We start from the raw sequence: 27,278 nt of genomic DNA, 5'->3' as shown, positions 1-27,278 counted from the left end.
AATGATCAAGGGGATGGAGCAACTCCCATATGAGGAAAGGTGGTAGCATTTGGGGTTTTTTAGTTTAGAGAAAGGGCAAATAAGAAGTGACATGATAGAATCATGCATGGCATGGAAAAGGTGGAAAGAGAAAGGTTTCTCATAACTCTAGCATTCATGGACATCCAATGAAGCTGAATGTTAGAAGATTCAGGACAGACAAAAGAAAGTACTTCTTCACACACTGCATAATTACATTATGGCCCCACAAGAAGCAGTTGTGGCCACCAACTTGATCGGCTTTAAAAGAGGATTAGACAAATTCATGGAGGATAATGCTATCGTTGGCTACTAGCCATGATGGCTATGTTCTACCTCCATACTTGGAGGCGATATGCTTCTGAATACCAGTTGCCAGAAAATGCAGGAGGGGAAAGTGCTCTTGTGTTAAGGTCCTGCTTGCAGGCTTCCCATGGGCATCTGGCTGGCGACTGTGAGAACAGGATGCTGGACTAGATGGGCCACTGGCCTGATCCAGCAGGCTCTGCTTATGTTCTTTCATACAGTAGCTTGTGTGTATGCTATGTTGCTTCTTCCTTCACAATCTCGATGGACTGTCTCCACGTGGACAACTCCCTTCCCAGAGTAAACTCAAGCCTTTACATTAATCTGCACACCTATGTTTAGCTATTCCTAAGGGTACAATCCTTACATACTTACCTGGGAGTAAATTCCATTGAACTCTGTGGGACTTACTTAAGTTCCTATGCACACTTAATAAGAGGCAAATTCCACCAAGCTCAGCATAATTCATTTATGAGTAAAAGATAATCACATTGGGCTCCATGTCCCATTGAAACCAATGTAACAAGTCAGTGATGACTACGTCTTCAGCTGTTCTCTTATTACATGCTGGCATGCCGTCCCTTATTCTTGCATCATCCCCGATTCCCCACATGGGACCTATTCCCCTCCCTCTCCCCGTAGTCGGTTTTTAACTATCTCAAGCCTGAGCATGGGTTGGTCTTGGTCACGCTAACCACCTCGCTGTAATTGAACCGAGAATGTGGAGAGCATAAAAGAGCACATACTCTTGGCCCCGAATTTAACTACTGCCCCCGGTACACACAAACGCTTACAAGAATGAAATGAAAACCTCCACTCACAGACATGCACAAAAATGAACGGGGAGGTGTACCCCGCTCTTTAGCCACTTTCCAGCCGCTCTAACTGTATGAATCAGTGGTTAAAAAAGTGCAGCCGATAAGAACCGTGGTTTTGAGTACACGCCCTGGCATTGGAGTCTAAGATCTCAAACGTTCAGTTTCCAAGCGGAAAATGAATGAATCAGGAACCTGGGTGGGGTGCAGCCAGTGCTATTTAGGACCATGGTTCTTAGTAAGGGTGACGCATTTACCATCTCCAGGAAGCTGAAGAGGAAGGAGGCTGGAGGAAAAGGAAGAAGTGGCCAAAAAAGCTTGAGCTGTAAGAAGTTCCAGGGAAGATTCCTAATTTCTCCATCCGCTTAGTCCAAAACGCTCTCTACCCTGCCCCTGGCTCCTCCTTAGGAAAGTCCGTCTCCACTTTTGAATGAAAGAGGTGTGTGTGTGGAGAGTCCCAGGGAAGTTATATTGAGTTGAGAAAGATGTGCCCACAGTAAACGTGGCTGCCTAGGCGGCTTCAGGTCAGGAAAGGAGGCGGGGCGAACGGGTCGGGACGTTTCGCCCATAGACTTCTATGGTTTGTCCCACATACGGTGCTATCCGGCTGGCTGGGCTCTTCTTGAAAGCGACTCAAGCGGTCAACAATGTCTCTGGAGGACCCGTTCTTCGTGGTGAAAGGGTGAGTGGCAGCCACTCCCCCGCCGCTGCAACTCAGGCAATGCAGCCACAGCAAGGCAGTCTGGCACCTCATGGGTTTTAAAATTGGGTAATCCGGGAACCTGTAGTGCGGAAGGCTTATCTAGAAAACTCCCCCAACCTTTGATGGGAAACCCAGTTCAGCTAAGGAACTTCGTAGAAACTCCCTTATTAGCTGGTCCTAATAAAGGTGCTGCCCTAGTACTACCCTGATGGACAACAGGGCTACTTACAGTTTTTGTGTCCTTAGGAAGAAAATATCGAAATCCAACAGCAGTCTCCATAGTATCACAACACAGCGGATTCATATCGCCCTCGGAGTCTGACACCATTTAGGGTTGCTCCATGTTCATCATAATTTGTATGGGCTGTTCATATTTGAGGAACTGTGGACATCAGTAAACAAAAATTATTATGGACAAAGTTTGGCCATAGTTTCAGTGACGAAAGAAATGTGTGTCCAAACAAGTTCCAATCACTTCCCAAAATATGTTTGTGAGTAGCCAGCTGCTGTAGTCAAGCAATAAGTATACTTACACACACACACACACTAATCTAAAAAGGGAAGTTATTTTGTACAAATAGTTTTTAAAAAGTGTTTCTCATCTCCACTTTGAAAGAACTACTGAGTAGTGTAAAGGCTTATCACAACCATTAGAAACTAGTGATCTTTTTCCAGCTCCGTATTTTATATTTAACAGACTGTTACTGGAAACTCTTGAATATTTGATAGCAACATGTCCTTGATCTGGTGAATTGTGGGACTCTCTATACATTTGCTAGGTTGACGGGATGCAGTTGAATTCTGGCAGTCCGCTCTCACAGATGGGAATAAGGAGAGTCTGTCTTGCTCTCTCTTGATATCTGCTGTCCTTCGCCCGGATGATGACAAAGGTTTAGGCCTCCATTTCACCACACTCTCCTGGACATCATCTTTTATAGCATGGATGGGGAAACTGGCCAGATGCTGTTGGACTCCAGCTCCTATGAGCCCCAGCCAGCATGGCCAATGGTTAGGGGTGATGGGAGTTGTACTCTAGCAATTTCCCCCCCCCCCCAGCTTCCACTATTTGTTTCTCTTCTGTTTTTTTTTAAATAATTAAATATAGAGTAAAATCCCATAGTACCACCTTCTGGAATAATTCAAACACGTAGCAACAGAACTACTGGAGTGTGGTGCCCCCAGTTTGGTGTGTTATGGTACTGATCCTACTGAGAGGTCTAGGGGAATTAGTAGGATCGTACTTCCAGGGCTTTCTCTTGGCAAAGGTCATCCATCAGGGTGCCCAAAGCTGTTTCAATGCCATATCTGGACCTGAAGCCAGACTGAAATGTGTTCAGATAATCAGGATCATCCAGGTGTGTTTGGAGTCGATAAACCCTCACCTTCTTGGGCAGCTTGCCCCCAGATGGAAGTGTCTGTGAATGGAAATGTGTGTGAGAATGTTGTCAGCATGACATAACCAACAATCAGACTGAACACACACAGCTTTAAGGAGAAGAGTCTCAGAGGAGCTGGCTTCAAGGCAATTCAGTATATGTATTTCAAATTAACTGTTAGGTACCCTAGTGCAGTTGTCATGCTGTTCCTTCCTGGTACTCATGAGATTCCACTCTGGAGTGAATTATTGCATCTGTTTATGATTAGAGCAAACTTTCTTAACCTGATGCCCTCTAGATGTTGGTGGATTGCAGCTCCCTTCAGCCTCAGCCAGGATGGCCAATTATCAGGGATTAGTGGAGTTGTACTCTGGCAACAATTGAAGGGCACTAGGTTGGGGAAAGCTAGACTAGAAGGATCACCAAAATGCATTTACCCTTGGATATGTGCAATGCCTGCATATAACGGCATTACACTTTTGTGGGCTAAAAGAGGTGGGGAACCTGTGGTCTTTCAGATGTTGTTAGACCATAGCTCCCATCATCCCTGACCATTGGGACGTGCTTGCCATGAATGATGGGAGTTGGAGCCCAACAACATCTGGAGGGCACCAGGTTTCCCACTCCTGACTAAAATAATGAAGAACCACCAACGTTTTGTGAAGCTTTCCTGCCTGGTCTCTTGGAGACAATTCTTATCTGCCGTAGGTGGTCTAGTGGACAGCTGTTTATAAGCCTGACTGTCCCCGGGTAACACATCTCTAGACACACTGAGCCCAAAGTTTAACTGGATGTTGGGATAGCTATTCATACAGAATTCCGTCTTTCAAAGAGCCCTCAGTGGGCTATTTATGCAGCGATACCTCTCTGGGTTCAGAGCTGCAGCTGCTTCAAGAGCGGAAATTCTTTCTCATGGGATGCTGTCAGTCAGGCAGAACAAGAGCTGCACAGCTTGCAATTTGTCCATTTGAATGGAGCAAGTCAGTGATATATGGAGGCACACCAGAGGCTCCGTGACTCTTCTGTGCTTATCACCTGCCTGAGCCTGCAAAAAACAGAGGAGTTGTCGAGCATCTGACAGGCTACAGTACAGAGTGGGTGGGTGGCGTTCAGCTTGGTGGTTTCTTAGCTTTGGCAGGCCTGAGGCGGAGAAACAGCACCTTGTCCCAGGCTCAGCTACCTCATGTGCTCCTCTCATCCCTGCAACTGCCTTGTGTTGGTGTTTGACAGGGAAGTTCAGCAAGCAGTGAACAGAGCACGTGGGCTTTATCAGCGCTGGTGTCAGCTGCTGCAGGAGACGCATGTTATCAGCAAAGAGGAATTTGACTGGACTACTAATGAACTCCGCAACAGCTTGCGCAGCATCGACTGGGACTTGGAGGACTTGGAAGAAACCATTTATATCTTTTTGAGGCTGGGGCTGGAGCAGTGTGTGTATGTGTGTAGGTGTTGCCTCTCCAGGGAATGCAGTTCTACCGTTTTCTACATACAGTGCTGCTAAGATTGGGGTGACAGGCAATAGCTCCCACACTGTTCCTTACAGGGCTCTTTTCTAGAACTGAAAGGGGAATAAACTCATATTCAGTTACAAGACAGAAGACATTCTCCATGATAATGGAACGCCCTCCCCAAAGAGGGTTACCTGGGACCAATATTGCCATCTTTTTGTGTTCCCAAGTAAAACTTTCTGTTTACCCAAGCATTTTAGTCTTCTGCAATTCCTGTTTCTGATTTTAACACAGAGCTGGAGAACCTTTTTCAGCTCCAGGTTTTTTTCAGCTGCATTCCCTTCTGGGCCAGTGGTGGGCAAGGCCAAAGGCAAAAGTGGGTGGAACAATGAATGTAATTTTTAACTTTATACAGTAGGTGGTTGGTTTCTACAGACATGCATACACCCACCTCTGTCCCTCTGCCAGACAAGCAAGAGGCATTATCAGAGTTCATGCTCCAGACAGGCAAAAATGCTCAGGGTACAAAGCAGAATGAGTGAGGGGTGTGGCCTGGGGAGAGTTCTGAGGGCCAGGTAGAGAGGCCTGGAGGGCTACAGTTGACCCCTGGGCCAGAGGGAGACCCCATTTCAAAAGATGTATTTGCTATCTTATTATTTTATATCTTACTATACAGTGTGATTGTACACTGCTTCAAAATCAAAATATGATGAAGGGTGTCATACATTTTTAAAAATAAAATAAAATTATTAAATAAATAGGAAGCCTCTGCTACATATAGAGCATCTGGTAAGTTAAATACACTGTTGGGCTACACAATATATGCAGTCCGATCTCTGTCTACCTTCAAAACTCAGCTCTTTTCACTTAACTCATAAACACGCATTGTGGAGTCGAACCCGCTCAAGTTCAAAATTGAGCCTTGTGAGGTTGCCGCGCGTCGATCTTTTGTCACAGAGATGCAGGAATCAGTCAGGGTGAGTCTTCCTCAAGCATATACATTGTCACTATCATGGCATTGTACCCTGCACAGAATAAAAGACTTATCTCATGCAATCGAAATAGTTCCATTGCAGAGGTAGGACATCTGTGGCCCTCCATGCTGTTGGACTCCCATCAGCCCCCGTCAGCATGGCCAGTGGTCAGGGATGATGGGAGTTGTAGTCTAGCAACATTGAGAAGGCCATCCCTTTTCTACTGTAAGATAAACTCGAGTGACGATTTTGATGTAGTAACCAAAGTGGGGGAAGCTTTATTCTGAGAGAAAGGAATTCCATGTATACTGAAGATCTTATTAATATACCAGTTACAAGGAAGATTGTGGAGTCAGGACTTCTGGATTTTAGGATACTCTATCGCTGGGAGTAAAGTGTTTGGAAACATGGTTCCAGGTTTGGTAAGAAAATAGTCTATTTATTCATTAGATATATATCCCACCTTTCCTCCAGTGAGCTCAGGGTGGCACACATGGTTCTTCCACTCACCTCCATTTTATCCTCACAACAGCCCTGTGAGGTAGCTTAGAGAAAGTGACTGGCCCAAGATCACCCAGTGAGCTTCATGGCTGTGTGAGGATTTGAACCCCGGTCTCTTAAGACCTAGTCTCTAATACTCTAACCACTATACCACACTGGTAGTTCAAGCTGGGATGGTACTGAATTTTACACTGAATCTTTTGGCCTGTAGGTGATCTGCAGTGGTAGTCCTGTAACTTAACTTATTTCCATTTATATCCACTGTACTTAAAATGGGATACAATAGAAGTTTGTGTGCCTAGGGGGCCTCTGGAGAAATTCACCCTTAATAACAATATTATTATTAGAGATACACTCTTCGAGATCATGGTCTCTTCTGGTTATATTTTCTTATTGCTTCCTTTTCTTTGTCTTAAGGAAATGCGGGATCACATATCCAGTCCAGTAGCACAAGCCTTTGTGGAGAGGAAAAACAGAGAGGTCAGCACCTTCTACCATCCCCATCACTGCTTTACTGGGAATTTATTGCCTAAAAGGGAAGGAACCATAATTTGGTGATGTCTAGGGTGCCTCTATGTCCCTCATTGTATAGAGCAGCCTTCCCCATCCTGGTGTTTCCAGAGCCTCCTATCACCATTGGCTATGCTGGCTGCGGATGATGGGAATTGTAGTCCAAAACATCTGGAGGGCATCAAGTTGGGGAAGGCTGGTCCAGAGCTTTTTTGCCACAGAGGAAGTGGAGCTGGTCTTCTAACCAAAGGTAAGGACACCTTTGTTCTCCAAGGCACAAATTGCTTGGGTAAATAGTCTATTTTTCTTTTTTCTTTTTAGTGGAACCTCTTTGGTAGAACTGTTATTTCGCTGTCCTTGGGGAACAGTAGAGAGCTCCTATCAAATGATAATCTCACTTGTTGATTCCCCCTCAAATAAGCAGAACCACCTAAAAGCCTCATCCATATTATTGCTTCTGATCTCAATCCCATGTCTATAAAAGTAATTTAATTCTGGATTGCAGTGAAAAAGTTCCTAATCTCATTTCATGAGAATGGCTCTTCCAGACTCTTGCTATTTCACATCCTGGCAAATCCAGACTAGGCAATTAGTTGATTGGCAGGTCTTTTGCAACAAACCTGCTTCCCTATACAAAAGATCAGACTTTTTGCAATAAGGATAGGAAAATAGGCTGGAAAGTGTGGGATAACATTTGCTTTGATGCAATGTCATCTAACCTCCCTCCAAACAAATCAGGATGAATGTTCAATAAACAGGTCATCTGGAAGCGCCCCTGGAAAAAGACCTTGAATTCCACTTGATTCTTCTCCCCAGTTCACCCTTGCTTACTTGGTCTCTCATTGCAGCTCTCCTGAGAGCACTTTGACTCTTGGCTTGCTCAGATATATATATGTTCCCCATCCTCTTTCTCTGCAGATGCTGGTGGGGAGCAGGAAACGCTATGGACTGTTGGATACAGAGGAAATGTCAACCACCAATTCCCACACTTTGGAAGAGCAGCAGAAGGTGAGAACAGGGACACCATCTGCACACCAGTGGCAGGGGCCAATCCAGCCCGTTATTTTCACCAACATCCCTTCCTACAGAGGCCTAAGGGTCTCTGATCAAATGATGAAAGGGTCTCTAGCTTGATACCAACATTGAGAGAAATCTTAGGCTCGTGGGCTACAGCATCTGCACATCCCCCTTCTCTGTATCTCTCGTCTTTCCCCCAGCTGTTAGTTCAATCTAGTGCAAGAGTGGAGAACTTGTGACCCTCCAAATGTTGTTGGCCTCCAAATCCCATCATTACAGATGATGGATGCTGTAATCCAGCAGCATCAGGCTGGGAAAGGCTGGACTAGATGGGTCACAAAAATGCATTTAACCCCTGGATATCTGCAATGCCCATATGTGTGCTAGATTATTGTGGGCTAAAATGGATGGGAAACCTGTGGCCCTCCCAATGTTGTTGGACTACAACTTCCACTATGCCTGACCTTTGGTCATGCTGGAATTGGAGCCCAGGAACATCTGTAGGGCCACAGAGTCCCCATCTCTGATCTGGCAGGAAGAAATTTCTTTCTTCTTTTTTCCCTGTCAGGCTGCATGACAAGGTTTCTTGAGTGGAGGTGAAGATAAATGCTTCCAGCCTCCCTTTCTTCTTGTAGATGTGGTTTCAAACCCAAGCTGATGCATGGGGTGAGTCCTCCAGGTTCTCAGCAGTAGAATGGGAATGATAAAAGATCCTTGTCTTCTGAGATAAGGAAGTATAATTGCACTCTGTGGGATGGCTTAAGCTATGCATCAAATTATTCTGTATTTATTCAGAACCAAAGCACACCTGCTTGCCCGCTCTGCTGATTCTCCTCCCAAGCAGCTATTTTAATATATTGTCCCTCCTCTTCTTGTTGAATGAAGGAGTCTAGTCACCACTCATGTTGTTCAAGTGCTGGGTGCTTTGAAAACATTGACATGATGGGCAAGATTTCAGAAGGCTGACTTGTGTGAAGGGATGTTACCTGTAAACTTTAACTAGTTTCAGGTTTCCAGGATAGCTGTTGAAAGAAGCTTTGTCCTCACTTGCCTAATAGCATACAAAAAGATGGACATTTGTGTGTTGTGTTTGGGACCTCAGCAACGACAGTGCTGTCACACAGCACCCAGAGTAGCTGCTACAGTTCATTTCCTGCCTCCATCTTGAAGGCCGGTGTGAAGTTCAGCCTGAGACTTCTAAGGCCATTGTATTGTTTTTCCATCCTGGTAACAGACTCCTTTGGTCTCTCTCTCCCTGCTTGACAGCTGATCACAGAGGAGCAGGACGAGCAACTGGAGTTGGTCTCTGGTAGCATCCGAGTGTTGAAACACATGTCGGAACGGGTTGGAGAAGAGCTGGACGAACAGACTGTGTGAGTGCAGGTAGTTCAGGGGTGTGCATGTGTGTATTTCCATGTATTTAATTTATGGCATTCATATCCTGCTCTTTAGGCAAAACTTTCAAGCCCTGTAGGGGACAATGGAAATGATCCATTAGCAGGATGGGCAAAGATGACTTTGCATTCTGGATAGAAATGGCCAACTGAATAGCCCCAAGGAATGCAGCTCTGGTAATCTTGGCTCCCTCACCAGCTATTCTCCTGACAGCTGGGTCAGAGAAGATGACCCAGAATCTTTGTGTAACTAGAACTGTGGTTAGCCACTACTTTTCACATTCAAGAAGGACTCGAGGTTCAGCAATATGAACACAGGCTGCTCCTGTATGTGTGAGCCTACCCGCAGGCAATGAGTGTTTAGCTCCTCCCTCCCTCCTCAGCAGGAACAAAGTTATTTGTCAGAGCCCCCACCTTACTATGCACTTCAGCTACCCATTCCCATTTGCCCTGCCTTGGCTTGTGCACAAAAGTGAGCATCACAAGGAGAGAACTTTCCCAGAACCTCAGTTGCTGTTCACACTGACCAACTGATTGTTCCAACAATCTTGGCTTGAAACAAAACAGCCGGGCTGCACTTTATTAAGATGGGTTCTTGGGATCAGGGATTATCCTTGGTTCTGATTGGACCCCCAGCTGCCAGTTGCGTATCCCATTTCTAAACAATACTGGTGTTGGTATAGCTTAAGTGCTTTATGATTGTGTGGTGGGGTTGGGGGCAAGACTCCGAAGCTTAGAATGGGAGAGGTTTGCCCAATGGGTGGTAGCCACCTACACTGATGATACTTTTGGTGACATTTCAGGATGCTGGAAGACTTTGCCCTCGAGATGGACAGCACTCACAGCCGCATGAATGGAGTGCTCAAAAAGATGGCTAAAGTCTCTCACATGACAAGTGGTAAGAAACAGCTCTTCATGGTCCATCCCCATGGGCCTGTCTGAGCAAGGGAAAGGACAACCACTGGTTTCCATCTCCTGTCATAAGAGCCTAAGAAGAGTCCTACTGGATCAGGCCTATAGCCCATCTAGTCCAGCATCCTGTTCTCACAGTGGCCAACCAGAAGTGTCCAAGGAAGCAAGAGGAATTTGCACAGTCCAAGGACACATTCCAGTCAGGCAGAGCACTTAAGGAGAGTGTAGAGCAGGGCTACTCAGAGGTGTGGCCAAGGGAGAGGGGTGTGGCCTGGGGAGAGTCCCAAGGGCCAGATAGAGGGCTGGAGGGCCACATTTGACCCAGAGGCCTGAGGTTCTCTGCCTTGCCTTATTTTGTAACATCACTACAGGCCATTGTGATCTGGTTATTTTTGGCCCTTCCAGAAAAAGTATTTTGCTTTTACAGCCGTATGGCAACTTGGCCCATTTTTGCCTGCATCTTATCAACACTTCCAGCACACACCCCGCCTCTCTGTTCTTGAGCCAGATTGGTCCATTTGCACAGGTGTTGGTGGTGTGTGTGTGTGTGTTCCGCAACTCGACTATGAAGTATTTAATGGTGTCATTTAGTGCACCTACAGAACATATGCAACCCCTGAGCCTGGGTGTGCTCTCATTTCTAATACAAAGAGAGACGCAGTTATACGTAGGGCATGGGATAAGGCAACTTACTGAGACAGACCATTAGTCCATCTAGTTCAGGATTGTCTGCACTGACAGGCAGTGACTCTCCAGGGTTTCAGAAAATTCCCAGCCCTGTCTGGAGACACCATGGATTTGAACCTGGGACCTTCTACATGCAAAGCAGATGCTCTGAGCTACAGCCCTTCCCTCATGGATGAGGCAGGCAAGCTTGACTATGTGGCAAAACCAGACCTACAGTGTCCCTGCCCCCTCCATCCCACTCCTGCCAAACGTGCCACAGGCATCTGCTCTCTGTAACTCCAGGGCAGTAGATTAGCCACTCTAACATAGATGAGGGAGCAACCACGTGTAGCTGAACTGGGGATCTGTGCTGTGGTGTTTTTATCTTAAAGTGCACCATCCTATTTCATTCCCTCTGACAGAATATTTTAAAACTCCAGAGAGGGTAGCTGTTTGCTTAGCACATGCCCAGAGACCACCATGGGGAAATCGTACCAAAATGCCTAGCAGGCTGGCAGTTTTAAAGTTCTGAACTAGTGCAAAAGAATGGTTCTTGTGTCTGTGTGGATCCTGTTTGTGTGTGCAGGGCAATGGAATAGAGTACATGGTTCAGAAGGTTAGAATATGATTCAAATTGCATCACCCTATGTGCTTTCAATCCAATTTTGTTTAAGGCAGGGATGGGGAACTTCAGGGATGGGGAACTTGCGGTCCTCCAGATGTTCTTGACTACAACTCCCATCATCCCTGACCATTGGCTGGGCTGGCTGGGGCTTATGGAAGTTGGAATCCAAAGATCCCCCACCCGTTTTAAGGCACCCTTCTTACTTTTTCACAATGTCAAACCCCTCATGATGGTACGATTGGTGAATGTCTATCTGGGCTGGTCTTCCTGCACTTACACCATTTCCCTCTGTGCTTTTTCTCCCCACCCCCAAATCAGCACAGTGTCAGTGGTGCATCATCTGCCTGTTGCTCATCATTGTCGTTGTCGGGGTCCTTGCTCTTCTCTTCACTCCGTGATCAAATGGCAGAGCGGACCTGGGGGACGGGTGGCAGGCTCCAAGCCCATTCCTGTCAAACTGAGTGCCTAGAACTTCTGGGGCCTTGTATCCTGTGCAGAAGTGTTGTGAAGCTTCCTTCCAGAGTGACAAGGAAACAAGTCCATTTATTAGAAGGGATGATGGATTTCTAGCTGGGCTACTCTGCCTTGCAATCACTTAGGTCCTAACTGTTTGAGGCTGCAGATCTGTAAAAAGGGAGGACTGGAGCTTGGAGGTTAGTGGCTTTATAATGGGAGTCTGCAAAATCTGCCTGTTTTGTGCCATGAGTGAAATCATACACAAACATCTGTGCCTGTGAAATGTGGAGACTGTCTTGCACATGCTGTTTACATTACTCACGATGCAAGTAGAAGCACCAGTGCCAGTTTCCTTGTTTCCTGAGTAGCCTTTTCCTCCTATCTCCAGCATCCTAAGAGGCAGAACACTGCCACAGCTGACCACTCTTGCCTCTTCATGCCACCTCCTTGAATGGGAGCAAGTTGGCTCCACATTAAAATACATCTGCTGAAGATACACAACTGACTAAGCCATCACATGTGTTTCACCTGTCAGTGGCAGATGGAAGTATGGCTGGATTGGACAGGACAAAAGTCTGTCTTCCTTTTTAAAGGGTGAAAATGTTCAGGGTTGAGGATAGGCCAAAGCCATCTTACTGCTTAAGTGTTAAGAAACAGATTTTGCCTAACAAAAGTGGGAACAGAATCCTGTACTCCAAAGCTCTGTTCCTTAAGGAGATGGCAGCTGTCTTCCAGAAGCTGGGAGCAAAATGTTAAGACTCCCGTCACCAAATTCCCTCAAGCCTCAGTGCTGTGCTTTAGGATACAAGTGCTGCTGATACTTCTGGAATGCTGCTAAGTACTTTGAGAAAACAGGTTTGAAAAGACCAGTTGGCTCAAACCTCTTTCACTATTTCAAGCACTGGTTATAGTATCGGGCACACACCCTCTCCTCTGTACTCTAAATCTCTGCCAAGGACACAGTGCCATTGCTGATATAAAGAAGTAAGCCGAGTTCGACTGAGTTACCTGGAGGACAGGAAATGTTTCTGTGGGGCAGCCCAGCTGTCACGTGCGCGCAGAAGCACATTCTGTTTCTATGGTGTAGTATTATAAAACAGTACCAAGGCAACTTTTTTTCTTCAAAAAATAAAATAAAGTTTTTATACTTGTGTTTAATACAAACTTTAGTTTGGAACGTTTGAAAGGAAGGGGTTGTGATCCTTACACGCTTAAAAATGTAAAAACTAGATGAGCAACAGGGAACCTGCGACCCTCCAAAAGCTTTGAACAGAACAGAGTGTTTTGAGCAACTGAGTAATTTCTTTCGTCTACCATTTACAGAAATGCAAAGCTCCATCTGGTTTTCTCCCTCCACAGGTCACAAAATCCAATATTCTTTCTTTGCAATTTGCAGCAGCCCAATCGGATGTCGTTCAGTCAGCGTTCAGTGGAGCTTATTCCCAAGCCGCTGTGCACAGCATTGTAGTCTTAGCCACCATTTTCACCAGAGTAACAGTAATTCAATTAGTTTTGCTGAACTCAAGAGAAAAAAAAGTAACCATGGTAATTAAACAGTGTCAGATTTTGGCAAATGTTTCAGCTCTTTGTCTAGTCCAGGGGTGGGAACCTGTAGCTCCCCCTATGTTGTTGAACTACAACTCCCACCATCCCTAACCAGTGGCCTTGATGGCTGGGGCTGATGGGAACTACAACCAAACATCTGGAGGACCACAAGTTGCCCACCTCCTAATCTAGTCTAAGGAATCTGAAGAGTAGGATATGGAATTTAATAAAATAAACAAGCATCTCAATCATATTGATTCTATACAATCGGGTTGCATAGTTTGGATATAGAAGTTCCCTAACATGACAGATCTCCTGAAATGATCTAAAGCTTAAATACCTGCCTTAAAGTAAATCCATTGTTTCTAATTTCAGCAAGGCTGCTTCATGACAATTCAAAGAGAATAATCAAGCTTACAGATGAAATGGGCAGGCACGCAACTGTTACAAACTTTTTTTTTATTAACATTTCTGAATTCCTTTTTTTATTTTTAATCTTTACAGTAGTTAATGTGCAATTTCTTGATACTCTCAGGTCACAGGGAGGAGGGAGTCACAAAATTTTTCTTGGCACTTATAACACAGAACAAATACTGGCATTATCCAGGGGCGAAGAGGTGGGCTTTAAGGTAAAAAGCAGGGGGAGCTGAGGTGGGCTTGGGTGGGCAAGGGGGAGGGTGCTCTTGTTATTTCATTTGAAAGGATTTATTTTCCTCTCTGAAAGGGTTTTACAAGGGGCAAGGGAGGGAGAGTGGCTGATATTGGAATAGCTGCTTGCATCAACCCAAAGCGCCTGGAAGGGGGAAAAGTCCATGCTGCATCTGCACAGAGGTTACATAATCAGGCTTTGTTAGTGCTTTTCAGTGTACATTTTTTGTCCCTTTTTAAAAAAGAATTGTTTGCTCTAGTTTAGAAACAAAAACAACCCAACAAAAGTAAAAATAAAAGATGGACAAAAACGTGGATAGAACAGAAGACAGAAGAAGGCCTCACTCCCTTGAGCCAGTCTTGGGATTATTCCCATCTCTGACAGAAAGCCTGTTCATGATATAAATATGCCATCGGGGAGAATTCTTCAGCTGGTTGGCAGGAACATCACAAGGAAAGATTGCACCATTTGAGTGTCCAAGTTAGTCTCATAGATCCTCTAATCTAGGACTTGAATTCACATGTTGTAGATGATGACAACTGCTAAGTTCCCTCTGCTCCAGGACATTTGTGCTGGATTTCCCCTTCTTCTACAAACTCAGCTAACATCCCTCAGACCAGACAGTGTACTGTGAGTTACCTCAGAGTGGGCCTTCTAATGTCACCACATGCCCAGAATTCCAGAAGAGCACAGTCCTAACAGGACTTAATGTATGTCCTTACTTCAGACATTCATCTTCCTGTGCCCCTTTGTTTTTGAAATTTAGATCTGACAGCCCTACCTCTGAAGAGATCAGCTCTCAACACAGAGCAACAGTAGGAGTCTTCAAACTTCATTTAAAGGGTAGTGGGTGCTTCGGCCAATTCTTCTAAAGCTGCCAAGCCTCCTGGTGAGAATATGAACTTATATACAGCTCTGTCCTTTTGGCCTAGAGGATGCCCTAAGGCAGGTGTGAGGAACCTTTGGCCCTCCAGATGTTGCTGAACTACAGCTCCCATCATCTCTGTCCATTCATCATGCTTGCTGGGGCTGATGGGAGTTGTAGTTTAGCAGCCCCTGGAGGCCCAAAGGTTCCCCACACCTGCCCTAAGGCAAACACACCTGATGCAAAACCCCCACTACATGCAGACACACAAACAGTACAAGAGATTATTCTGATTCATGTTCCAGAGTAAATAAAATTGTTCATCTAAGTTCAGCCAAATGAGATTTACTCCACTAGTTTCTCCAGACCTCCTTAGCACCAAATGACCTCTAGGATAGGTAAGTATGAAAGGATTGGTATATATTCTCCCTTTTCCACATAAAAATCGGATTTTACTTTTCGCTTCTTGAAATAATAAGTCTAACACCTTAAGAACCCCAGTAAAAATGGCTGCTCTTCTCCAGCAGGGGTTGCCATTATTGTGCAATCCATAAGACTACAAAAATGTCGAAGTTAATATGCAATGAAACCACTAGCCTTTTATATTACTTCCCACCCACCCCTTAACTCAAAGTAGTTTTTAGGGATGCTCCAGAAGTATACACCTTTTACGGGACGGAAATGATTGTGAAAGCATCATCAGTGCCCAGCTGCCTGGGCAAAGGAAGTGGGATAGAAGAAGTTGAGTGTATTTTATTCAACAAGTGATCTATCAGAGGCTACAACTTTCTAAGTCACATCGTTTAGTGTCAAGAAGCTGCATCAGTAAGCTTGCTCCTTCCTCCCTTTCACAGATCATCAAATGCTGGTATAAAGCTGACAAGAAGATAGGAAGCTGCCTTAAATCAGACTATTGGTCCATCAAGCTAAGTTGTATCTATGCTGTCTTTCTGAGCCCTACCTGGAAATGCCAGGGCTTGAATTTGAGACCTTTTGCATGCACGTCATGTGTTCTATCACTGAGCTATGCCGAGCCTAGTGGTGATATGCATGTACACGCCCGTGCAAATCCAAACCATTTTGTTAGGTAGAAGGATCAACAAAACAGGCTCGCTAAGTCAAATACATCAATTACACAGTAAGTTATGCTTTCCACAGATGTTTCCAAACTGCAATAGTAGGTTAAACAGGGTCCTTGACAAAGTTAAACTTGATTAGTATATCTCTAGGAAACTCACGAGTGTGTCATTTAGTGGCAGAGCTAGAAATCTATAAAGGAATCAAACTGTTGGCTGATACAAATGTTGGAGGGGGTACAATTTAAACTTCGCTGCCTGTTCTCTTGCATCTGAAACACCCAAGTGATATAAAATGACCACCACCTGCAACTGCATTGCAAAAAACATGAGTGGGAAGGTAAATGAGCCAAAATAAAAGTACTACAAAAAATGAACAAGAATGGAAAGTTTCCTTGTCTAACCCATCTCAGTCTGAACTACAACTCCATTTGGTTACTTGCAGTAAGACAAGATATTCATTTCAAGGGGACTGCTACAAAACTGGGAGTAACATCTAGCGGCGGAGGAGGGAAGAGGAGAAAGCTTCCCTAAGCTTTAGTATTGCCTAATGAAAACAGTCAAAGCCAGTACATTTGCCTTCTCATGCTGCGGCAGCAAGATGTGTTCTACATGTGCATGCAGCAGGATAGCACGGTCAGTTTTGGTTGACTGGTATGTTTGGCCTTATCATACGCATGGTGAAGAAAGTGCATTTGGCCGTGGCATCAGTTGCATTTTTAGTTGCATACCCTAAAATGTAATCCATAAAATGCTACCCCATGGGAAGGTAAAAAAACAACCCAAAGGTTAATCTGCTAAGATCCTCTTTCTGCTGAATTCTGCTCCAGAGCTGAGAGCCTGAAGCCACCTTTTTTGTTGCTTCTGACAATGGCATTTGCTTTAACGGAGGATAAGTAAGATTTGGGGGCTTGTCCTGCTTTGATATGATCCAGTTATTACCACCCTAGCCCAGAAGTCTCTTTTTCTTATTTTGGATAGGAAAAAAGGTCCAGCTAAATTTACTGGATCATTTAATTTCCCCCCCCAACCACAGTGGGATTTAGAGAGTGATTCTCCCAATGATGGTCTTGAGGTGAAGGAGGTGGAGAGAAGTGCAAACACACAAGCATTTGTACATGAGGAGGAGCATGCCAAAGCATCCTAAGCCTTTTAATGTCACCACATTTACTACTTAGAATTTCATAGTAGATTCCAAACCAAATATAAGCCACCCAAACGTCACTTCTCCAAACTGATTCTCTTGTACTATAGAGGGAACTCTATTACAAATGCTAGCTCTGCCATCATTGGGAAGAGGAGATGAAAATATATCTGAACTTGTACAATTCAAAACTTAAAAGTCAATGGGAGAGGTTTGGTGGGTGTAAGAAATAAGTGGGTATGATGCACATCAGTCAGCCAGTGTAATGATGTGTTTGTGCGTGTATGTATGTATATATATATTAGGAGAGGGAATTGGGCCATATGCAACTGTAGGTGCAACTAGTAACTTCACAGCAACTGCATAACAAGTGGTGGCCCCATTTTCATGAATTGCTTACACATGTTGATCTCTTTTACTGGATTAGGGTGACAAATGTCATACAATCAATTTTGTATTTTATTTTGTTCAGTGCTCATATTCTCCATGATTTGACTAAAGCGAATCCTCAAGTGACAACTCATTAAATTTCCCTCCTAGAACTATTTCAGAAACCAGATTAAGAAAATTAGTATGAGGCACAGTGTGTTCATACATCATTTCTTTCCTTTTTAAAGCTGTGTACTGAGAATGACTAAAGGTTATTCAGTATAAGTAAATAATCATACAGATACCTCTATTTGGCTTGTAATAAATATCTCTGGGTTTTTTTTAAATGTCACTTTTCTATCATTTCACTGTCTTCAGGGAAAAATACAAATCAAGGATAAAGTGATTGGGTTGAATTACATAAATCACCGTATGTGTAATAGAAAAATAGGGCATGCTACAGACTGGGTGACAAAACAACTCATGCCTGTGTAAAAAGGAGATAGTGGGGAAGGGTAAAAAAGTACCTGAAGGTAGTTGAAAAGTTTTGTGTTATGTCAGAAATTGTGTCAATGTCAACATTTAAGCTTTCAGTTCTTGGCAAAATGTAATCTATTTCTCCAAGGGTTGTACAAATGCTGACATATTCACAAGCTAGGGCATGGGGTTTCCATCAGTGGAGGCACTGGAACAGTAACTCTGGGAAAGACTGAGAAAAGAAATTTTTAGAAAAGAAAATTCTCAGCAATTCATAAAACAATTCTCAGGATTTCCTGGAAAAATCAGAATATTTAAAACAATAAAAAAACTGGCTCAGATTTGTAATGTAGATTTGCCTACAGTAAGTTTAGATTATTGCCAGCCCTTTTTATAAAAACATTACATAGCAAGTGAAATTCAACCCACCTGGGCCAATACAGAGCAGGTAGGGAATGTTCGCATCCAGCCTAGTGTGCTTGAGCTCTCAGTCTCCAGTCAGCCAAGCCTTCTCTGCAAAATTAGTACTCGAAAAGAGACTTTCTTTAATATATCCATGCATCCACCTTTGTCTCCCTCTAATGGCAGGAAAGGAAAATGTCCTGCTTTAAGTATCAAAGAACTAATTAAAAAAAACCCAGCTAAGATTGCCAACTGTGTGGACAAAATAAAGCCAAAAACATGTCTTGAAGTAGAAACCAAGCCTTTTAGGATGAAGCAATGGACTGAATGTTACAGGGCATGCAAAATGAGCATATGCCATTTTAAGATTACAAATGTCACAATGTGGTCCTTAACAATCAGATTTTACTTAACTACTCAGGCAACTCTGGTGCACTCATGTGGATAGCTGATGGCCACTTTGTCAAGTTACTCAGGGAGAGTTCTGACTAAGATGTTGAGACCTTAAATGTGTCCTTGTAGTTCAATCCTATGCATGTCTACTCGGAAGTAAGTCTCATTGGACTGAGTGGGACATATTTTTACTTAAGTATGATTAGGATTGCATCCTTTGTGCAGCAAATGTTTTCTCCTGGACTCAGGAATATAGGCAAAATTAGTTAAGAAGTAAACAAAGATTTGTATTAATACGTGAAATAGCCTCCATAAGATACGTTCCCTCCTGTGTGACAAAAATAAGCATACCAGGGTGTTCTCTGAGCATGTGTATGACAAGTGAAAATACAGTCATTGTGCCCCCACCCCCCTAAGACAAACATGGACTAACTGACAGTGCTTAATCAGGGGTACTCTAAACTGTACCCTCTGTATACTGGGCTGATTTTGAGCCAGTCTCAAATCAAGAACATATATTTAATTTCTGCTACTGATCCTCTCTGTATCAAAACTAGCGGAATCTGAGGGTTGCAACCCTGACTGAAGCAGACCCAGCACAGAGTTAGTTCTATCAACTAGAATAGTTTACAAAAGATTATAAAAGGGTTATTTCACAAGGGATAACTAGGCCTAATTAACATCTCTTCCTCTTTACAAACAAACAATGACTGGGCACAGCTAGCCACTGCTCAAGCTCCTTTTGAGAAATAGGACAGTCTCTAAGATGCCACAGCACTGGCCACCTTTTAGCTGACAGGGATTTAAAGCAACTAAAGGTAAAGGTGTCCCCGCACTTATAGTGCGAGTCATTTCCGACTCTTAGGGTGACATCTTGCAATGTTTACTGGGCAGACCGTATATATGGGGTGGGATTGCCAGTTCCTTCCCCGGCCTTTCTTTACCCCCCCAGCATATGCCGGGTAGTCATTTTACCGACCACGGATGGATGGAAGGCTGAGTGGACCTCGACCCCTTTTACCAGAGATTCGACTTCCTCCTTCCATTGGAATCGAACTCCGGCCGTGAGCAGAGCTTTGGCTGTGTTACCGCCGCTTACCACTCTACTGGTATGGAATTTATTCTAATTAAAATTTAAGGACAACGGTTTCCATCTTTTTAAAACAGTTGTAATTATTTTATTTAAAAGATTGCTACTTACTGCCTCCTTTCGCAGTTTGGAAGCAGAGTTTGATTTGCTTAAAGAAAGGCCAAGAAAGTGTTTGTTGTTAACAATGAACATAAGCGTGCAAGGGATCTTTCAGAACTATGTGTATTTCCTAAGAGAAATGCAGGCTTTGATTTCCAACAAGAAAAACCATTGGGGGATTCTCCCAATGTGATTCAGAGTCATTATCCTAGACAAGGGTGGGGAACCTCCAGCCCACAGGCCAATCTTGGTCCACTGGGGTGTGTGTCTAAGTTGGCCTGTAAGGCCATCTCCCCTAAACTACGCCCATCCAATGATGTCATCTGATGGGTGGAAGGGCAGGGTTAAATCCTGCGTTGGCTGTGTGTGCCTATTCTCAGTGAGGAATCAAGGTGTCCAGCTCAAGCAGCAGGATTTGACTCAGGGAAGAGGTCTGCATCAGAATCCCCTGCTAAGACAAAGGAAACGACCTCCGTTTTAGCAGCACCTTGCAAGGTGCTTTGAAGTCCTGACTTCAGGACTACATAGCACCTTGCACCTGACATCAGGTGTCTGACAGGTGGGTGGTCGTGCCCACCTGTCACATTTGGCCTACGAGGCTGATCCTGAAAAGACCTGGCCCATGGAGCCAAAAAGGTTCCTCACCGCTGTCTCTGACCATGCAAACAGAAATGGAAAAAGAGGAAGAGAAGCTCTGCTCCAATCAGGCTAGAACCCAAATGTTCCTGCTTTGTCCTATTAGCTGTCCATCTCAAGTGGGAGGCAGACCCTATGACTCAAGGATGGGAGTTCTTTAGTGTGCACCAAATACTACTCTGTAACATCACTAATGAAGTGGGGGAAGGCATGGGACCATATTTCACACTGTGATTTATTATCTGGTATTGGGAGGGGAGTTAGGGTCTAAAGCAGCCTCAAGTGCTGGGTAGCTTCTGGCACTTTTAAGGAATAAGGACATGAAGCTGCCTCCCTTGGCATTTCCCTTCCTTCAAAATCTGATTCCAAAACCTCATAACAGTTATTTGTGGCAACTCAGTTGAAGAGGAAGAAAAGATTAGGATTTCAATCAGTAGTGCTGCTATTTGTTCCATAGACTGGCTGAAAAGTGATCCGTTTGCAAATTGCATCCCACATTAAAATGAACCACCTCAGAGAAGAGACTAGGCTTAGAACATGCCAGTTCTGCTTGTGTAGTATTTGGGCAGGTGGTCGTGATAGGATCTTCCTTGTTCCTTCATGACTCCGTGCCACTCAAAATATGGGAGGGCTACACTGCCAAACAGATTTGGTGTACAGGTTTAGTAGGCCAGGCTGGTCAAAACCTCCAAGACAACTAAGGGGGTGGGGAAGGTGCACAAGGTCCAAAGGACATGAAAACTAAAGGGCGGTGTATATGTGTGCACGGGCATGTGTGAAGGGCGGTGTAGTGAGAATGGCAGGAGAGGAACTGCCATGCTGTGCAAGACCTGAGCGTACCTAAGCAAGAGTGGAAAAGAGGGGAGCCGAAAAGGCAGAGGACAACATGACAGCAGCACTGGGGTCCAGTCTCTTCCCTGTTTGCATTTATTATGGCACTAGGATTTTTCCACTCTCTGGTATGAACCTGAGGAAAGACTTGACGATGATTAGATAGATCTATCTAAGTTAGATAGAGCCCTGTCTGGGGAGAACCTGATCTGATGAAGGAAGAGGCAGTGCTCTGGGACAATACTTCCCTGGATCATGGCCTCTGTTTGCAAATGAATTTGGTTTTTCTTTTAAAAAAGAAGTCTACTAAAATATTTATCTAAAAACAATTAATAGCACAACAAGGACAGAGGAAAAGGGGGGGAGAAAATGCCAGCCGGAACTGCCAACGCAGCAGCAGGACTTCCCCTCTGTGCTCGTACTACCTGTGGTGCCCGAGGGAGCAAGGCCCATGTTTAAGAATATATATATATATATATTCTTAAAGGAGACGGCACAATGCTCTTTCTCCTCTGCCAAAACAAAAAACAAACCAACAACGGGGGGAAAAAGGGAAATGAAGAAAGGTGGAAAATGATTCTACAAAAATCAAATTAGGAAATAAAAACCATTGACTGGGGGAAAAAAAAAAGAGGTGGGCACGTTTTACTGGAGGCCCTCGGTGGAGGTGCCTGCGTCACCATCGTGGCTGCCCGTCTCAAAGCTGTGCTCCACACCCATAATGTCTGGCTCCATCTTGCCAGTGTCATTGATGAAGGTGGGGTAAGTGTCGCCCTCGGCCATCAGTAGTTTCAGTTTGGGGATCCAGCTCTTGCGGACAACGCGCCGTGCGTTCGTGCACATGTCAGCAGCAATAGCATTCATCTCACTCTCCTTGAAGTTGGGGGCAAAGTTCTGGCAATAAACTGAGAAAAGGAAAAGGATGTGAGCCTGGATCAGTGTTGCTAGAGCAGTAACTGGGAATATGCTCACAGCTCTTTGCCCCTCTAGAACCCCTAACACCCAACACTTGTGCAAACCTGCAAGCCCCCGAGACCCTGGCTGAAGCTTGTAAAGACTCATTGCAAAACATGCAGCCACATCTAAAAACTGCAGCATCAAGTGGGAGACTCACTTCAAGGCTTTTACATACAGCACTAGATTTATCTCCGCTGCTGTAATATTATGGATTTGGGTACTCTGACACGATATACAAGCCTATTGACCCGATGACACACAGCTAAAATTTCCTATCTCTTGCTCTTCAAAAGCAGTAATAATATACTCCTAAACTCTCTTCCTACCAAAGGAGGATCTCTTTTAATAGACACTCACACTTCACAGCATGCAGCACCCGGCTGTCGAGGGGTTTCCGGCTAGGGTCATTGGTGGAGGAGCGGATTCCAGTGCCACAACTGTTAGCGAGGGTGTTCCTAGCGAATGGATAAGAATCAGAAAGCATTTAAAGACTGCATCGCACTGTAGCCGTTTCTGTAACTGTCATCTCATATCAGTTCTCAGCTGAAGTCCCACTTCCTGACTTACCCCCTGCTCTGGCTGGATTCCTCAAGCCCAGAGATCCAACCTCCAAAGCAGAAAGACATGACGGGGCAAAGAAGGGGCAGAAAACAGAGAGAATTAGAGTCTCTCCTCCTTCGTTACACGATGGAAGACTCACTCACCGGTCAAAGAAGGATGCTAGTAGTCGTCTGAGAAGCACTTTGTGCCGTGTCCCAGCACTGACATGACAGTTCATCAGCTGTGCCCGAGTGATGTACACATTGGTACCTGGGCAGGGAAGAGAGAGACAATGCCTGTTGCGAAAACATTATACTTCCAAATTGTTTAGAGACCAATAAACCATCTAACCAAATGTCCACACATCAGATGCTTTCTGAAATGAACAGGAAACCAGGCTGTTACAATGGCTTCCAACAACACATACAGAGCTATGCTGAGCATCAAGTTGGCTAACAGCCAGGATCTCTTTGTGAGTTTGGCCCCATTTTTTCAATACAGTTGAAGAAACCGTTTTTGTGACATGACACCCAACATCCTATGGACGTTTTGGAGACATGCTGGTAGCTAGTAACTTTGGTGGCTCAGGGATGTTAGAAAGACAGATTCAAACCAATACCTGAGAAAGAGGAAGTTTACTTCTGCAGGAAAGCTAGCAGGAAAGTTTGACCTGTCGGGTCAGCAGAGGCTTGGATTTTGAGCAACCATGACCACATTCACACTGTACATTCATTCCACTATTATTCCACTTTAAACAGTCACGGCTTCCCCCAAAGACCCTCAGACGTGTCGTTTGTGAAGGGTGCTGAGAGTCAGTAGGAGACCTCTATTCCCCTCATTGAGCTACAATCCCCAGAGTTCCCTGGGAAGAGGGGCTGACTGTTAAACCACTTGGGCAATTGTAGCTCTGTGAGAAGGATAGGAGTCTCCTAATAATCCTAAGCACCCTTCTCAAACTGCGCTTTCTAGGATTCTTTGAGGGATGCCATGACTATTTAAAGTGGAATAAATACGTGGTGTGAATGGGGCCTTACTCCCTTCTAGGCAGACAGAACAAGTACACTGGCACATGCATAGGAAAGGCCAGCAACCAAAGCCCCCGAGATAGCTCTGAGTGGGATATAGCACGTGCTGGAGGTGAATGACTTAACTTGGGTACCAAAATAGCTTCCCTCCCTCCTATCCTAGTGCTGGGCACCACTCTGTAAGAGATGTAGCAATGCCTGAAATCTGTCATGGGGCTCTGGAAAGCCCAAAGGGGGACAAACTCACAAGCAAGGTTTAGAAACTGATTTCCTGTTTTTCTGGCTTTTATCTCAGTAGTCTTTAAACTGAGAGAATGAGGTCTTCTCTGCTAATTCAAAACATTTATTTCAAGCATGCTGTGCTTGTGGAGTATGCACTGCCTAAAGCATAAGGCACTGCAAGGTTCCAGTCAGCTCATTTTAAATGATCAGAGAATGCCACGGAGCAAAGTTACCATGGTTAGAATCTGAAGGAGTAATCAGACTCTTGAGGCGATGCACACATGTAATGTGGAGCCCATTTATAGGCAACATACACATGCATGGCTTTAGCTTGTTATTCATGAAGCCCCATCCTCTTGTCTACTGCTTGCCACCGTGGGAGCTACCTGACCTAATTTACCAGTTATTACATTGTCCTGATGCGCAACCTATACTCGGCACAAGAGGCTGCTGTAAGGACAGAACATGGAAAAACCAATTGGTTCCCCATCAGAAAGGGTGTGCGACAGGAGTGTATTTTATCACCCTATTTGTTTAATCTATACGCAGAACGTATCACACAGAAAGCGGGATTGGACCAAGATGAAGGAGGTGTGAAAATTGGAGGGAGAAATATCAATAATTTAAGATATGCAGACAATACCCTACTACTAGCAGAAGCCAGTAATGATTTGAAACTACAGGAATACCCCGCTATACGGACCTTCGCTTTAAGGACACTCGCAAGTACGGACATACTTACAGTAGCACCATTCCCCTGTTTACATACGCTCGCTTCGCAAGAACGGACACTTAACCTTTGCTTGTGGCCTGTTCTTTCCGTGTGTGTGTGGGGGGATGGAAAGAGACGCAACCGCGCGACCGCAAATCAGCTTACCCACACACGTTTGACCCCAATGATCTGAGGCACCAATCTTACCTGTCACAAGTTCCAGCTTCTCAGCTGGATCCCCTTCGTCATAGAGTTTGGGGTGGCACCTGTTCCCAATCTGGTTGATGAGCTCAGCAGGCAGTGAAGCCAGATCCTGCCGCACCCGTATCCGATTACGAGACTCTGACGCCACCTGGTCCGGCAGTGCTTCTACTTTCTCTGCTGGACAAAGAAGAAAGAGGAGGAGAAGGAATGAACATGAAGAAAATGTGTAAAAAGCAAGCAAGGAATGTTGTGGGACCTAGACAGGAGAACACTCTACCTTTGTTTACCAGCGTCTAAATCTGTGACGCCCCACCACCCACACCCACACGCACCCTTGAATTAAATTCTTATGTGAGGCATGCAAAATCACAGACTGCCCTCCCAGATTTATGGAACTTGCAGTCTTTTCAAAATGGGACCAAAATGTTCCTTTCCCTCATAAGAGCAGAGAATTATTTAATGCCTTATGCGTTTTCATGTTTTCAGTAGAAGGGTGAGGGTGGAAAGAGCTCATTGACGTTGTTGCTACAGCGATCACTAATCACAGAAAAGACTTAAACCCACACTATGCCAGTTGAATGCATGGGGGATGAAATGCTGACAGGTGGCAAAAGAGCCATAACCCATGAGGGCTGGATGATTTTATGTATCCATTTGCACTGCTCAGCTCAAGCAGGAACGTAATCTTCAGCAGCAGCATATGTATCGTATGTATAGGACATTTTCCTGAAGCACTTTATTAAAATTTGCAGTCATCTTTACAAGAATCCTATATGTTAGTATTATTATCGCCATATTAAAGACTAGGAAAGGCGTCAGTGGGTTGACAATAGCAACGTTCCTAAGGCCACATAATGGGATTGTGGCTAAACTGTAATGATGTCACAGCCTATACCCTATTTTTACTACTACTGTTATTTTTATTATTGCTGTTATTATTGTTGTTATATATATCAATTCTCAGGGAGCTTAAAAATGGTTTACAAAACAGAAACAATTTAAACTAGTAAAAGCAGGCGGAGCAGCTCAAAAGCAGCAATGACTCATCTATCAAAGGTCGATTGAAAAAGAAGTTTTAAATTGCCTCTGAAGGGGTGACAGGGAGGGGGACCAAAAACACATTCCATAATACTGGAGCAACAACAGAGAAAGCTCCATTGCTTGTGGAGGCCAAATTGGCCTCCGTATAAGAAGCAAACTTCAGCAGGGCCTCCTCAGTAGATTGGGGTCATACATTCACTGAGATTATCAGGACCTTTACTGTTTAAGGGCTTTTAAGGCTAGGTTAAAGCCAGCACAACCTGAACTGGGACTAGAAATGAATTAGCAGCCAATGTAAGTGTCCTAACATAGGCATTATACAAGACTGCCAGCTCAAGAGTCTACAACTGAACAGCAGCATTCCCAACTAATTTCCAACATTTCTGAACAGTCTTCAAGAGCTGCTCTACACAGAATGAATTGCAGTAGTCTAGCCTGTAAGTTATTAAGGCATATGTGATCATTCTAGGTCTCTGAAGCTTAACCACTAGCTTTAAAAGAGGATTAGACAAATTCATTAAGGATAACACTAAATGGCTACTAATGGTGATGGTTGCATATTTCTTCCAGTATAAGGGACACGTGCCTCTAAACGCATGACTAGGAGAAGGCTACTGCCCTCGTGTTGTACTTGTGGGCATCCCACAGGCATCTGGTTGGTCACTGTGAAAACAGAATGCTGCACTAGATGAGACTTTGGTCTCATTCCCTGGAGCTCTTTTTATGTTTGCCTTACTACTGCTATTCTTTTCAATACTCATTTTTGCTGACAAAATCTCAGAAGTCTTGAGTATTTGGCCCTGGGAAATTGGACTGAGGAGAAACAGAGAGGCTCAGAAGGCACAGAGACACCCCCCACCCCATCCCACGCTGACATGCAAGGTTGGAACCCAAGAAAAATCACCCATGGAATTAACCCCCAGCAAACCCAAACCACCTTTGCTTGTTCCCTCTTTAGAGTTCAGTTTCAAAGCCCTGGTCACTCTCTTTCCTGCAAGCCACACCTTCAAGGAGCTAAGTATCGAGGCTTGATTCTGAAGCTGTGATAAAGAATTAAATTACTCTTTAACACAGACACTCCCCCCTTTCCCACCCCAATGATAGCTTTTAATGCCTCAGGGTGATTCACATATTAAGCAGCTATATGTTGATTAAAATATTGGAAATGTCACCACTTCTACTTAATGGTATGCAAACCTGCAACTTTTTTTTTTAATATTGCAGCAACACCCATGGAAAGAAGTCAGGGTATCAAGACCAACTGCAGCTCCTTCCACTGT

The 27,278-nt window shown here is 44.5% G+C and overlaps 2 protein-coding genes across 8 annotated transcripts in view; one reads left to right on the top strand and one right to left on the bottom strand.

Moving 5' to 3' along the window:
• Positions 1–1,413: 1,413 nt before the first annotated feature.
• STX10 (syntaxin 10) lies at positions 1,414–12,885 on the top strand. 2 transcript variants are annotated; one of them, XM_061616703.1, is made up of 8 exons: positions 1,414–1,464; positions 4,449–4,618; positions 5,549–5,643; positions 6,559–6,621; positions 7,570–7,659; positions 8,935–9,041; positions 9,866–9,960; positions 11,584–12,885. In XM_061616703.1, the coding sequence occupies exons 3-8, from the start codon at positions 5,626–5,628 to the stop codon at positions 11,661–11,663; spliced, it is 453 nt and encodes a 150-aa protein (XP_061472687.1). In that variant the 5' UTR covers positions 1,414–1,464; positions 4,449–4,618; positions 5,549–5,625; the 3' UTR covers positions 11,664–12,885. The 2 variants fall into 2 exon arrangements, with proteins under 2 accessions (XP_061472687.1, XP_061472686.1); XM_061616702.1 differs by lacking the exon at positions 1,414–1,464 and adding an exon at positions 1,620–1,821.
• A 4,082-nt stretch (positions 12,886–16,967) lies between these two features.
• Positions 16,968–27,278, bottom strand: part of NACC1 (nucleus accumbens associated 1) — a 48,689-nt gene continuing 38,378 nt past the window's right edge. For 5 of the 6 annotated variants that reach the window (XM_061616695.1, XM_061616697.1, XM_061616699.1 and 2 more), the window contains exons 3-6: positions 24,961–25,134; positions 22,959–23,064; positions 22,612–22,709; positions 16,968–22,202 (exon numbers count right to left, since the gene is read on the bottom strand). In XM_061616695.1, coding sequence (XP_061472679.1) covers positions 21,943–22,202; positions 22,612–22,709; positions 22,959–23,064; positions 24,961–25,134 — 638 coding nt within the window. In that variant the 3' untranslated portion in view covers positions 16,968–21,942. The remainder of the gene's footprint in view (positions 22,203–22,611; positions 22,710–22,958; positions 23,065–24,960; positions 25,135–27,278) is intronic. The other variant, XM_061616696.1, reaches the window with a different exon arrangement.

The sequence above is a fragment of the Rhineura floridana genome, chromosome 3 (genome assembly GCF_030035675.1).
Source record: "Rhineura floridana isolate rRhiFlo1 chromosome 3, rRhiFlo1.hap2, whole genome shotgun sequence".
Classification (NCBI taxonomy): Eukaryota; Metazoa; Chordata; class Lepidosauria; order Squamata; family Rhineuridae; genus Rhineura; species Rhineura floridana.
Note: the sequence above shows the minus strand (reverse complement) of the source record. Positions and strands in the feature narration are given on the sequence as shown.

Coding starts and splice junctions, on each gene's coding strand:
- STX10 (XM_061616702.1), top strand. CDS start 1,787: ATGTCTCTGGAGGACCCGTTCTTCGTGGTGAAAGG. Junction 7,660..8,934: donor CTTTGGAAGAGCAGCAGAAG/GTGAGAACAGGG, acceptor CCTGCTTGACAG/CTGATCACAGAGGAGCAGGA. Junction 9,961..11,583: donor AGTCTCTCACATGACAAGTG/GTAAGAAACAGC, acceptor CCCCCAAATCAG/CACAGTGTCAGTGGTGCATC.